At 44.0% G+C, this 13,814-nt stretch overlaps 1 protein-coding gene across 10 annotated transcripts in view; it reads right to left on the bottom strand.

The window, feature by feature from the left end:
- The window catches only part of ralgapa2 (Ral GTPase activating protein catalytic subunit alpha 2), a 96,193-nt gene that overhangs the window by 60,923 nt on the left and 21,456 nt on the right, over window positions 1-13,814 (bottom strand). For all 10 annotated transcript variants that reach the window (XR_008833283.1, XR_008833282.1, XR_008833280.1 and 7 more), the window contains exons 4-11: window positions 5,845-5,902; window positions 4,312-4,355; window positions 4,051-4,231; window positions 3,735-3,850; window positions 2,971-3,109; window positions 1,636-1,844; window positions 1,066-1,311; window positions 658-840 (exon numbers count right to left, since the gene is read on the bottom strand). Coding sequence is in view for 4 of the 10 variants with exons in the window: in XM_056427341.1 (XP_056283316.1) it covers window positions 658-840; window positions 1,066-1,311; window positions 1,636-1,844; window positions 2,971-3,109; window positions 3,735-3,850; window positions 4,051-4,231; window positions 4,312-4,355; window positions 5,845-5,902 (1,176 nt within the window). In the remaining 6 variants the exon portion in view is untranslated. The remainder of the gene's footprint in view (window positions 1-657; window positions 841-1,065; window positions 1,312-1,635; window positions 1,845-2,970; window positions 3,110-3,734; window positions 3,851-4,050; window positions 4,232-4,311; window positions 4,356-5,844; window positions 5,903-13,814) is intronic.

A 13,814-nucleotide genomic window follows, 5' to 3' on the forward strand; every position in this document is an offset into this window, starting at 1 on the left:
ATATTGCTAAATGGCTATTTCAAATCTGATGCACAGCAGATGTCACAATTATTATTCCAAACACTTGATACTTGACCTAAAACTCTTTATGACCAAAAAAAGATCTTTGTGTTTTAATATTGTTTACTGTGTGCAGGCCAAATTATTATTGATCAAATACTTATATATTTGTACTTGAGTGGATTTGTCAAATATAAATTTTCCTTTTTAAAAGAGAATAATTGTACTTTTACTTGAGTAAAGATGTCCAGTACTCTACTGTGTACAGGTGAGTATGTAATGTCAGTCAAATTAAAGTGAGAATAACAAACAATTGAAATACATAAAAATATAAAATATATTCCTAACTGCTAAAAAAGTTCGCAAATTCACTGTTTGGGTATAAATTGTAGAACCTATAATGGGTTATTTTGCCATCTGTAATAATGTTTGCTGATCAGTTAACCAATCCCATGGCGTTGACATTTCCCATTACATATTGTATGCACAATATTTCTTTACATCCGAACTACACTTCTCAATAAGTGCGCACATAACCATGAAAAAATAAAAATTCTTAGCTACCCGTATACTATATAATAACCAATTACAAGAGCTGTATCTATGTGTGCTGTACTAGCATGTATTGTAATGGTGTGTCTGTATGTGAGGTGTTACCTCTACGTGCATGTTGGTAACCTCTGGGCTGAGTATCGGTTCAGAGTGGTCATCAACCTCATCTTCCTGGGTGGTTTTCTCAGGCTCTGCCATAAAGCCGGGCTTGTCCTGCAGGATCCACTTCCTGTACACTTTGATCACCTTCCTGGTTGCTGATGCCTCGCAAGACGGTAGCAGGAAGGCCTAGGAGGGGAAACATGGGCATGTGAATGTTTATTTTAAAAAGGCAGCCTGGTCAAGAGGCATCTTTAAGATATGATAACAAACAGCCAGCAGAGGGCAACCTAGTACATGATATCAGTGTCATTTCTCATCACGACCCAAAACGAAAACTCGACAAAATCTGCAATGCAATTCATTTTCACGGCATCAAACAAAACACACATCACTTGGTGACCCCCGCTGTACCTGGTGGAAGACCTCGTTGACAAAATTCACATTGTCTCTGGTGGACAGCAGGATGGCATGCACCATGTCATAGACATGGCGGTGCTCCTCCTCAATGCTACACAAACTGGAATCGCTGTGCCGTCGATCGGACAGCGTGCTGCTGTTGGAGTGGCTCTTCTCCGGCTCACCCGCTGGCCCGGTCGTATCGCCCTCGGATGTCTTCTCCTTCTCCTTCTCCTGGCTGCTACTGCCTGCAGTGACAGTCTGGGCAACCACAGAAACGGTGAAACATGCTGCAGGGCTGCCTCAGCTCACTTAAATAATTGGGCCCTGGAGTCTCATTGAATAGACATTCCTAAGTCGTAATTTATGATCCTTTCTATGGGGAATGAGCCACTGTACCGGCCATTACTGTAAAATGATTCTCACCTCCGTGCTTCATTTTGCATTTAATTCTCATCCTGTCCCCATGATTAGTGACTCGAGGGAGTCTTCATACAGACACAGCTCAGCCCCCTTCATAACAGCCAACCCATCCTCCACCCTCAGTGACGGCATGAGAAACCAACAGTGCGCTCTCATTCTCACCTGGATGAGTTTGGGAATGACCTCGGTGCCGTTCTTGGCGCTCTGCGCCGCAGCGGCACTGCTGACGTACTTCTTCTCCAGGAAGAAGGTGACCAGCCAGGAGATGAAGGCCACACGGGGGGCCAGGTACTGGTCCCTGGTGCAGAAGGTGCTCTCATTGTTCCGCGTCACCGGCACATACAAGGGTTTTGGTCGGTGGTGGGGGAGGTCTAATTGAGCAATATAGCGGGATGAAGAGTGAACGATGGTGACAGAGGGAGGGTCAAAACGAAGAGGAGGACAATAGGAGAAGAGCAAGAAAAGGAGAAAGAGATTAAACGTCAACACCAGGCTGGGAAGGTTGTTCCAGTTTCCAGATGCATCAACATTTGCTCACTCAACCATAACGTCTCTGGCACAAAACAAGAAGTATTTATTACCTTCGCATTGAAAATGCCGAAGGTTATGTTTTGATTGCCGTGTATTTATTTATTTATTTGTATGCGTGTTACTCGCATAACTCAAAAAGTATTTAACCGAATCGCATGAAATTTGGTGGGATGATTGGTTATAATCCGGGGACCATTTGATTAGATTTTGGGATCGATCGGGTCAAAGGTCAAGGTCACGAAAAGGTCAACATCTTCTTGAATCGCATGAAATTTGGTGGGATGATTGGTTATAATCCGGAGACCATTTGATTAGATTTTGGGATCGATCGGGTCAAAGGTCAAGGTCACGAAAAGGTCAAAATCTTCTTGAATCGCATGAAATTTGGTGGGATGATTGGTTATTATCCGGGGACCATTTGATTAGATTTTGGGATCGATCGGGTCAAAGGTCAAGGTCACGAAAAGGTCAAAATATTCTTGAATCGCATGAAATTTGGTGGGATGATTGGTTATTATCCGAGGACCAATTGATTAGATTTTGGGATCGATCGGGTCAAAGGTCAATGTCACGAAAAGGTCACAATCTTCTTTTTACCATAGCGCGGTCAATTTGTATCCAATTGGCATGCAACTAATGCCAAAAAGTTCATAATTCAATGCCCAATCTTGTGATTTGCGAAGGTATGCGCTCTACCTAGTGCCCATTCTAGTTATATTAATATTATAATATTCATATACCTCATGCTATTTATCTTTACTGCTCATTTGTTATACCTTTCTGTTTTTCAGTTTCATAATCATGTTTTGGAGTCACAACGTCACACATCATTCTCCGTTGTCAACAAAAACATTATTTGTTTGTGTAGTTTAATTAAATTGTTACTGCATTTTTTATTAACACCCACAATTGAATTACTAAGTGAAAAGCCTGCGCTCCGCCCTTCAATTCATATCGTCAGCTTACCTAATAAAGGCTTGTAGAGATTTGTAAGCTTGGTGAAGCAGGGGAAGAGGTGTGGAAGGTAGTACTTCTTGAACAGGCTGAAGAGAAACCTAAAGCCCGTGTCCTGGTTCTCTTTGTTGCGCCATTCTAAACTGGATGCCTGGAGCACAAAGGCAGACACGGTCAGGCTTCAGGGAGAGACGGTTCCAGCGTCGCTCAGAAAGCGACAGTATTATTGTTTGCAACACAAAACTTTTAAGGTTCCTCTGACAGACAGCGCACCCTCCACATAAATGATTCGATCTCTGTACAGTGCACACAAGGGGACATGATTGGGGGTTAGGGTCACAACTCACCGAACTACTGATCTTATTTTTCATCTCACTGTTGTATACAGTGAATTGTACTCTAACATTTACACTGTTAAAAATGATGGGTTGAATTATTTAAATTGTGACAACTCTCTGCCCACCCCCGATGTCATCTGGGATCCGCAACCCCAAACAAGCCCGGTTACAGATGATGGATGGATGGAATCGACTACCAATAAAGCCTTTTACTAGGCATTAAAGTATAAATCAGGGTCATGCAGACCCAATCTGCATCGTGACAATACCAGACTATCTACACAATGATCACAGCCCTTCACAACAAGATGACCATGTCACCCAATAGTAGAACACAGGATTCAGTTAAACTTGAGATCCAAGTTATGACCACCACACTGAATTCCATAATCTGGCAAAAACATTGTGTAGCCTCTTCCGAGCATAATCCGTTATTACCTGGATGACCATGTACTTGAGCAGGGTTTCGAGGACGTAACAGGTCTGGTCATCTGCAACCTTTTCTCCGACTACAGCCGGAACCAGCGGGGTAATCTCCTCCGGCACCACCTTGGCTGCTCACATCAACGGGTACAAAAGAGCCGAGTTTAGTTGAGGAAAGCTCCCTCACAAAATAAAAGGAACCTACACATCTCAATGTCAGTTCAGTATGTGACAGATGACCTCGGTGACCACACGCATCACAGCACAAGCTCCAGAAATGTCTCTGAGCCTTCACATCATTCATCACACGTGTAGGAACATTCATGTTCACCATCAGGGGGATTAGAGAAGGGGTTGTAAATGATGGTGTCGAGGGTGCAGGGCCCTCTGGAGGAGGGCACGGCGGGGAATCCTGGCACCAGACAGGCAAAGATAAGGAACTGCTCCTCGGCACAGTTGTCCCGAAGGGCCTGCAGCCACAGCAGGAAGAGACGAATCCCATCACATCGGATCTAGACGGGAGGAGATGGAGTCGTGTTGCAGTGAGTCGTTGGGGTTGAAACAGCAACAACACAATGAAAACAGAACCCACCTTGAATGAATTTCCAGTGTGTAGAAGCTTTTTCAGTATGGAACCTGGAAGGAAGAAAAAGCCAAACATTCAACAGAAGTCTGCTGCACACTGACCTAAATGGCTGGTTCTCACAAACTAGTGGGGAGAGCAGCAAGGCTTCACTTGTTCCTGATGGGAATTATCAGTGACAAGCATTCATGAAGGCAATTGGGTTCCACTTTAATCAAATGAGACGTTGCTCTGATTACATTGAGCGGAAGAGGTCTGTCTGTGTGTGTGTGTGTGTGTGTGTGTTAGGACATGCTCTTGACAGCAGCTGTCCTTATGAGGCCTCGGTAGGCTGTGAAGACATTTTGGCTAGTTTTTAAATAGGTATTATTACATTGGGGCAAAATGTGCGACTCCAGAGGAGAGAAGAAGAAGAACAACAAGAGGTCTTGCTCAACTGAGTGATTTGACCCAGACACAATTAAGTGGCCACGTTATTTCAGAAGTACAGAAATGCTGATCTGTTTGCATGCGAGTGGTCGAGTTCATGAGTGTGTTTGTTTTGTGCTTAGGTTGTTCTCCTCCCATCAGGTTCAATCTATAACAATTTATATGTTAGACACATAAAGAGATGCTTTCAAAAAGGTCTTGGGCTCAGGAGAGAAGGAATGACAAGTTAGCAGATAAAGGAAGATAAAAGGTTTGAGGATTTTCATCAGCTTCTAGTGGTCTCTGTCAAAGACCTGTGACCTTGCAATCCTCAGCTAAACACGACAAAACCACCACAAGTCATTAATGTCCTTCCTGCGCTTCGTGACCCGCCACAAGGAATTTATCCAAGGGCACTAAAATGCTTTCAGCAATGCAGCGGGCCTGTAGAATGTGTTAAAAAAGAAGAAGAAAATGACGTAAAATAAATGGTTCAATTCAATTAAAACTAAAAGATATGGCAAGGAGCTATCCAGACCACCACTGCACATTCTTCAAAACAGAAGTACACAGTGAAAGAACCGCATCTTGACCAGTGACACAAGAACTGATGAGTGCTAAAGAACAGTCAGGGCGAGTTCAAGCCAAAGCCAAGAGGCAGCCTCGAGCCCGTTATGATTTGTTGTCCAATGACTGACAAAGTGGTGGATTTGTCTGCAGCATCCGACCCCAGATGAGTCCTGATATTTGCAATTGCAAGGCCAATCTCCAACAGTGATCGAGACCCAGACGGTTAACTGCCACAGACACACAACAGTTATAATTGGGATTATTGCTTCTTGCAAGGGGTTTTCCTGTTGTTTTTGTGTGTGGGACTGAAATCACGGCAGTATAATTCAATTACTTATTTGCATTTCAAATGAAGGCCTCATTTACATTTCACATTTACATTCCCTTCTAAGACTAATTCTTTTCTTTTCATTATGAAAGGCATGGCCGACATTGTTTTGTCCATCTTAGGTCACGGAGGCGTAAGCAGAGAAACGTATGCATCGTGTATAACTGCACGACAGGTGTATGTAACACAGCATAGCATTCAACATCTTTAATGTATATGAAGAATAAAATACATACCTATACTGTGAAACTGCCATCGGTTGTAGATTTTCTCAGGCAGATGTTGAAGAATTTTCTGATGGAAAAAAAACAGTGAAAAAGTGAGGATTAGGCACATTAATGATGTCTGCATCAGGTTACAGAGGAGGAGCTTTTCCCAAAGCACTGACTGAACAGCTACAGGCTTTATTCTGAAGAACACATGTTCTTCTAGAGCTGAAACGATTACTTGATTACTTGATTATTCGATGAGTCGATCAACAGATAATCAACTTAGTTTATGCAAAAATGGCAAACATCCACTGATCGAGGCTCTAATATGTAAATATGTTTCTGGTTTCCTTATGCGATTAAAAATGGACTCTGAGCTTTAGGTTTGAGGACCTCAGCTGGTCTTTGAGAATGCGTGAGCTGTCATTTTATGGACCACACGATGAATCAATAAAGCATGGAAATAATTACCCAACAATGGAAACAATTGTTGTTTACAGCGGTGTTTTCTTCATGTGATCCTAAATAAGGGAGCAAACACCATCTGCCTCTGCTTTGTAAGTGGCACTGTTCTGCCAACGCAGTACACACTTAAGGAATGCAGGGTCCTTGCCCTTTCCCTCCACTTGGCCTGGCATGTCTGCAGATCCCTGCGACACAGGACAGCACTGAGAAATGTCATCACCTCGCCAATAACCGCTTTACAACTCAATTAGAGCGCCCTAACCTTTCAGCAGCCTGTCATTATTCTTGAATGCAGCGACAGGTTAACTGGGTCCCTCTGGACGGAGGACGGGGCGGAATAAATAAAAAAAAGTCGGGGGGACGGCAGATGTGTGCGCGCATGCAAGCGCGGCCTAGTTGATAGTCGATGCACTGTGAGCAACTGATGCCCCCCAAAGGCTCACTTCTGATCAAATCCTAATCACTGACCCAATAACACTTCATGATTGCAATGTAGAGGTCAAGTCTGTCCTAGACTGCTCTTCGTATGCAGCGCCGACCCACTCGACCAGACAACCAGCTCGGGCCGGCATAATAAAAGGCTCATCTGCCCTCGAGAGTGAGAAACACAGGCAGGAGGGACGCAGAGCAGGACACAAAGACATGTGCATGGTCGCACACACACAGTGCCACCACAGAGAAGATGAGCATTCAATTAGTGAAATTGAAGCTGATCACTTTGAGTGAATACTAATCTTTAGCAGTATATATACTCAACACTTTACTTTACTCAGCACTTTATTTAGTTTCCTCTGTATATTTAGTATTTTAGTTTTATTATTACCTTCGCATTGAAAATGCGGAAGGTTATGTTTTGATCGCCGTGTATTTATTTATTTATTTGTATGCGTGTTATTCGCATAACACAAAAAGTATTAAACCGAATCGCATGAAATTTGGTGGGATGATTGGTTATTATCCGGGGACCATTTGATTTGATTTTGGGATCAATCGGGTCAAAGGTCAAGGTCATGAAAAGGTCAAAATCTTATTTTTACCATAGCGCGGTCAATTTTTATCCAATTGGCATGCAACTAATGCCAACATTTTCATAATTCAATGCCCAATCTTGTGATATGCGAAGGTATGCGCTCTACCGAGTGCCCGTTCTAGTTTAGTATTGTGTTTGGTGTTTTATTTTTATTAATGCTCTAACGTGCACCTGCTGCTGTGATCCTGAAATTTCCCGACTGTGGGACTAATAAAGGGTTATCTTATCTTATATACAAAATACTGTCTTCCAATAAAACATGCCATTTGTACACAGTGAAATGGGAGTATTCGTTTGCTTGTTTCCACTGTGCATTTGTTTTGCGGTTAAATCATAGTATTACCACAACAGAATCTTAGCTACTCTACATTATGCTGAGAGCTGTCGTGGTCCAGAAGTCATCGTGTCTCAGTTTTTCAACAATGTCCTTCTTCCCTCGTCGTCATCCCCCATCTTTAACTTTCCCTTCTTGTCCTCTGAGAGTAAATCCCCGGCATTACCAGTGACAGCAGAGACACTGAAAGACACGCATCCCTTTAAGGGGGCTCTGGACGACTATCTGGCTGTTCAATTTCTCTCTGATCCACAGGCATGATGGTATGCATGTACAGGCACGCCGCTGCACCTTGCTATTGATCCTGCGTGGGATTATCCGATGGCGTGCAGGCTTCGAACTGGCCTCCTTCACTCCGTCTCCTCGGGGCAGCAGACACATTATGCTCGGCGGTAACACAGCAGGGTAGCCTGCTTAAGCCTTTCCCTGTGAGTGTGTGTGTGTGTGTGTGTGTGTGTGTGCAAGCAGACACAATAACACATTCTCTCTCCCCTCAAAGAGCACCAGGGCGGGAGAGTGGGAATGAGATGGAGAAGCGAGCTCAGAAAGACTCCCTGCGGAGCCGGCATGGCGGCCGCAACAATGAGGAATTTACTGGCTGATATCAGGCGAATGGAGAGTCTGCCGGACTGAAGGTTGGTGGAGTTACTCTAATCTGCAGCCGTACTCCGGCATAAAGATGGGAGCATTACTGTGGTGCAACTACAGCCGTAATGCATTTACATGATCCGCACTTAGGTTTCCAGTCGCAAGGCCTGAACATGACACAGAATACACTCCTCCAAGAGGTGGTCCACACGGGCTTTAGGATGGCAGGGACGGACATGCAGCGCTCTCGGGAGAGATGGAGTCATTTACATATTGTGTAGGTCTTTGATACGACTCAGAGATGATTATACCATCTAGAGACAATGGAATCTCCAGACAGACACAAAGCCCGAAACCACTAACATACGACAAAGCCACGAAGGCAAGATGTCCACGCAGCAATCAGAAGATAGACAGCTTGTCGAACGCAGAGACAAAAGATTGTAAAACACAGTATATATAGTGTTCTATAGTTAGTTCTACACCGGAAATCAGACCATGGCACTAAAATCCCTTCATAATGGACGGTGAGTAAAAGACATCAGTTACACACCAGCTTGGTTTACAGGGGGAGTCCAGACCCGACTCCTCTTTCACATGATGCCAACCACATTTTCGAAGCTTACCCCTTATTATTTGTTGGAAAGTCAATTTAAGCTTAAGTACATATCTAATATGACCTGAAAGTATAATGAAGTTTAACTTTTACTTTCTTGAGTTTGACTTTACAATCATATACTACAATACCCTGACCCGTATCAGCAAAACGACTTGAGATGTTTTCACTCTTCTCTGCGGCCAGCAGGTGGGAGCAGCGGAGTGCAAACAAACTCCGCAGCCATCAGTTCTTCCTCTTTGCCCATGTGAAAGCCAAGCTGCTTCCTCTGGGACCACTTTGAGATGGGGTTAGAGCGGGACCGGACCACGGAAGAAAACTAAATGTCAACTAAACAAATATTCATCCACAAAGAAGACCCGCACTCATTTCTAATCTCTTTTTAATGGTATTAAATTAGCAATTGGTTTCATTCAGGGTTTTTAAATTTCATGTTTACCTTTCTTTGATTGCTGTATTGTGTTTTGTATAATTGCTATTATTAATGTATACCTGGATTGAGGCAGATCCTGACCCACCTGCCTCTTCTGAAAAGCACTTTGGGTCACCTCCTTTTTAAATGTGTTACATGTGTTATATTAAATGAATTGTATGACTTGGCTGGCACTCTTGCATGTGACAAAAACAGTCGTCTATAAAATTGTGCTGCAGAACTTTAAATCTGCTCCCGTTTAAAAGGGTAAACACGGGCCAAGGTTTAAGCACACCCTCATGAAGATCGATTTACTCAGCCGGCTCCGAGTGCACACCCGAGCTATACTCAGTAAATTTGCATTCATGCATTAACCAATGACCCCCTGCTGGGGAGCTGCCAGTCATAACTAGGACTGCATAAAGAAATCACTTCGCTAAATGGCCGTGGGTTAATTTTTCAGCAACATGCAAGTCACCATGCAGGGGGGAGTTTCAGTGAATCCACCCAAGATGTGCATCGAGAGGAACAGGATGCCATTGAACCAGGCAGAAAAAGTCAGTTACTTACTAATTACTAACCATTTACAGACACGGAGCTTAGACGGTGCATTTCGGAGTGGAACGTAAAAGATAGTGAGTCATAATAAACCGTCTGTTTGCCACGAGCGATGGCAGGTGGACAACAATACGGATCATTCCTCCATAATCGGGCTTCATTTGTGAATGCTAGGTTTCTTAAGTGGGCAAATGCAATTGTTTGGAACGCAAGTTTTGTGGAAACAGCAATATCTTGCTTGTCTATTAGTAGTAGTAGTAGTAGCTTTATTGTCAATTTCATTTCATTGTCAATTTTATTCTGCGTATGCCAGTTCCGTTTGGGTTCTCTGGTGGTTTTCTGCAGATGGCGGTGCTGTCATTTTGACACTTAGATGTCCATCTGAAGTGAAACTCTGTGGGATATACAAGGCAACTCAGCATCTACATTCTTAAATCTAGATGAGGGGCTTTTTACAGGGCATTACGAGGGGAATTCAGAATGCCGAGTCAGGTCCGGTTGACGGATGACAGGTCACGGTGAGGTCATATCCTGGAGAGAGAGTGGATTTAAACAGACTTCCCTCAGAGTTGTGTTGGTCCCACAGCTGTCCCATAACCTGTCCCACAACCTCCGTGGCCCCAGCATCGAGCGGCTTTCAGACAGTGAGAGGTCATTTGCGGTCATATGGAAGCGTAAACAAACCGGAGTCCCGAGAAGCTCAATCTCGTCCTTCTGACAGCAAATAAAAAAAAGATTTTCCAAATGCAGAAAGTGGCTTTATGTGGTCGCACAGTATCATGAGTACCCGTCCAGAACAGCTTCATGGTAGCTTTCTCACTACATTACAGTTGCTTGCACTATATGTAAGGGTCGACACCAGTGGCGGTTCGTCCATAGAGGGCGCTAGGGCGCCGCCCCTCTTAAAATTTGTAGATGAAAAAAAACAAGAAGAAAAAAACAAAACAACATCCTGTCAAAAAACATTATATGCCAAATCATTTAAATAGTAAATATACCGTGTTGACGCGCTAAATGTGTGTGGGAGACCGTCAGCCTGTCAACAACCACTTAAAGTAAAAAAAAAAAATATAAATATTAACCATTATCACGACCTTTCCCTCCTTTTTGAGGCGTGTGTCGTGTACATCGATAAAACATTTATGGTTTTCGACAAGGCAACTTCATTGGCGGATGAAACGTGAATCTTGGGTCGCAAAAATGTGCGCTCGTTGGCCAATTACATTGTTTTATTATTTCACGTGATTGGACTATTCGGCAGATCAGAGACGTATCGTTCCCTCAGCCCAGTGAGCTCCACGGAGCTACGCGAGCAGGTTGCTAACGGAGCTGTCAGCTGGAGGCTCAGTGAGTAATGCGCTGTTTAGTTTCCCCTGTCTGTTGTTCCAAAGGGACTGAAACTCTCTGGACTACAACGGGGTGAGGGATCAAAAGAGCTGCAGACAAGAAGTTCTGAAAAACAGACACATTCCCTCAAGAATAATGGAAACAGGCTGGTTACAGACATGATTGACTTTAACCAGAGAGTAAAGTGACCACTTTAAAGAGAGGAGGCTACTTTTCTTTACAGTAGTGAGTCTGCTCTGTCACCCAATGTAACATGTGCTGCATCTCTTTCTGACTCTATTCTGCTCTGAACCTCTTTTATTTTGCAAACCTCTGAAACCCAACCCAATGTTCCTTAAAGCTGCTCTGAACCTCTCATGCCCAAAGTTACAGTGTGTTGATAGTTGTTATTGGACAGTGTTGAGCACGCTGTGTTCTTGAAATAAAGCTTTGTTTTTTACAATATTCTACTCAAAACCTCTTTTCTTCTCATTGTTGATTGATATTTAAACTGCACCCCACCCCAAAAAAAATTCACCAGCCGCCACTGGTCGACACACAAGGTGGTCAGAAAGCACGCAGCTACACTCTGATTCAAACGGTTGCCAAAGGGAAGAGGACATAACTTTACCGACGAGGAAGTTGTCTCACACACATGCCATGTTTGACACTCACACTTCTAAACAGAGCTCACCGACACGCTCCGACAACAACTTAAACTAGGGAGCATCGGCCAACAGCAGAGTTGAGCTTTTCAGAAAACAAACAGATTGTTCAAAGCTTTTCTCACTCGACTTCGGCTCTTTGCGGCCTCCCTTTACTGCTGCCCATCCCTCACTGACGGACAGCTACCTCGACTGACCTCAAAGTTCCCCCGTCTTCAGTGGTTTGAACATAGAATCACTCGTCACACCGTGATTACACAAAAGTGTCCACTGAACTAGTTATGCAACTTTTACAAACAATTAGCAGCATCAGTGGTGATGTAGTTGCATTATTGTAAGGAGGTGTGTGGGGGGGGGGGGGGTAATACTCCATGTATCTATTCTGTCCACTGTCTATTCTTGTTGCGTTCTCACAGAGATCAGGTCCCTCATCTCTTGTCAGCTCCGGTGCAGCATCACAAGCTGCCATGGTGGATGCCTTCGTGGCAGCCAACACAAAGGGATCCTGGAAGGGAATGGCTGCTGGTGGCGGTGGGGGTGGGGTGATTAGCAGAGTTTCAGAAGGAGGGACAAAAAGATTACCCCCCTCTAGATATCTATTACTCAAACCGGCTCAGCACGGGGGATAGCGTACTCCCCCATAGCAACCCAGGAAAAAGGGGTCACATACCTCATCGTGAGAGCAGCGTAATCCCCACATCGCCAGCTCAGACCTAACGCACATGCTGGACATCGGTCAACAACATTCGAGTGCGAGAAGGCACCCAGGTGACGGAGAGGGCGGGTGGCTAGGATTCCCATATGCACGGAGACACGAGGACACAACTGTGGCTTTGCAGGGGAATTCTCACACAGAAGAAAAGGGGGACAGTGATGTGGAGCTGCGTTGTTCCCATGAACCTGTCACTAAAGTGTGTCGCAAAGCACAGAGCCGCAAAATGGCCTTTGTCTCACCCGTTGTCCATTCACAGCCACCGCTCTGAGGCTTTTTGGACAAAGGCGGCTGGGGTTTATGCTTTGGTTGATTGACCTCTGACTAAAACAACTGAAAATTCAACATAGGCTACACATGAATGTGCAATCAAATTGCCCCAAAAATACAATATTAGTGCATTTGTCATGTCCCTGTACTATACACTAAGCACCTTAGTCGTGCATGCTTGTGAGCTCAAAAGTATCTATTGATATCATATTCACGACCACATATGATCCAATATGCCTAATCTAATGTGGCGTACAGAGAACGTCTGCAGAGTGCAGCAGAGCTCAGGATCAAAGCCAGTGTGTATCTGTCCTGTACACACTACTCAAAGCAAGCTTATCTCCTCAGCTCACGGGTAAAAGCACACGTTGGCACAAGACAGGGCTAAAAGGGGACAAATGAGGGTTAAGCTGCTTTCAATATTTGTTTTTAATATAAAAATTAAAAAAAGATGACTTCATAAATATGTAGGCGGTATAACTCCAGGCTTTATTTACAGGTTAGATGACTGGATGTGTGCGGACAGGCTGTCTCGGTGAGCAGAGCCGAAAACTGCAGGGATGTCCAGTAAATTATGAACTAATGTCAAGATGAGATGCCCATGAATTACAAACCTGAGTGAGTGAGTCTAGCACCAGCAGAAGCACTGCGATGCACAAAAGAACATCATACATTCACCCAGACGGAAGAACCACAAAAAAATATGTATTGTGACAACATGAATAAAAGAGTCCGAGCTATACTAGATATGCCTGACTTGAAAATTATGAATTCATAGCTAGAGACAGGTAACAGCCATATCTGCTCTGATGCTAAAGATCCTCTCTTTCTGTGCTTTCTAAGCCGGAATGATTTACTCTATGTTAGACATTACACTCCCACACAGTCTGCCCAGGTGATCATAAAAACTAGGACAAGACACATTGTACAACGAGGAACAAACAGACTGCCCTCCCAACCTTTATTTTTTCAACCTGCTGTCACCCTTACAGCCCTGCCCTGAGCAAATGTAACTGGAGAG

This window comes from Pseudoliparis swirei, chromosome 11 (genome assembly GCF_029220125.1).
Source record: "Pseudoliparis swirei isolate HS2019 ecotype Mariana Trench chromosome 11, NWPU_hadal_v1, whole genome shotgun sequence".
NCBI classification, from domain to species: domain Eukaryota; kingdom Metazoa; phylum Chordata; class Actinopteri; order Perciformes; family Liparidae; genus Pseudoliparis; species Pseudoliparis swirei.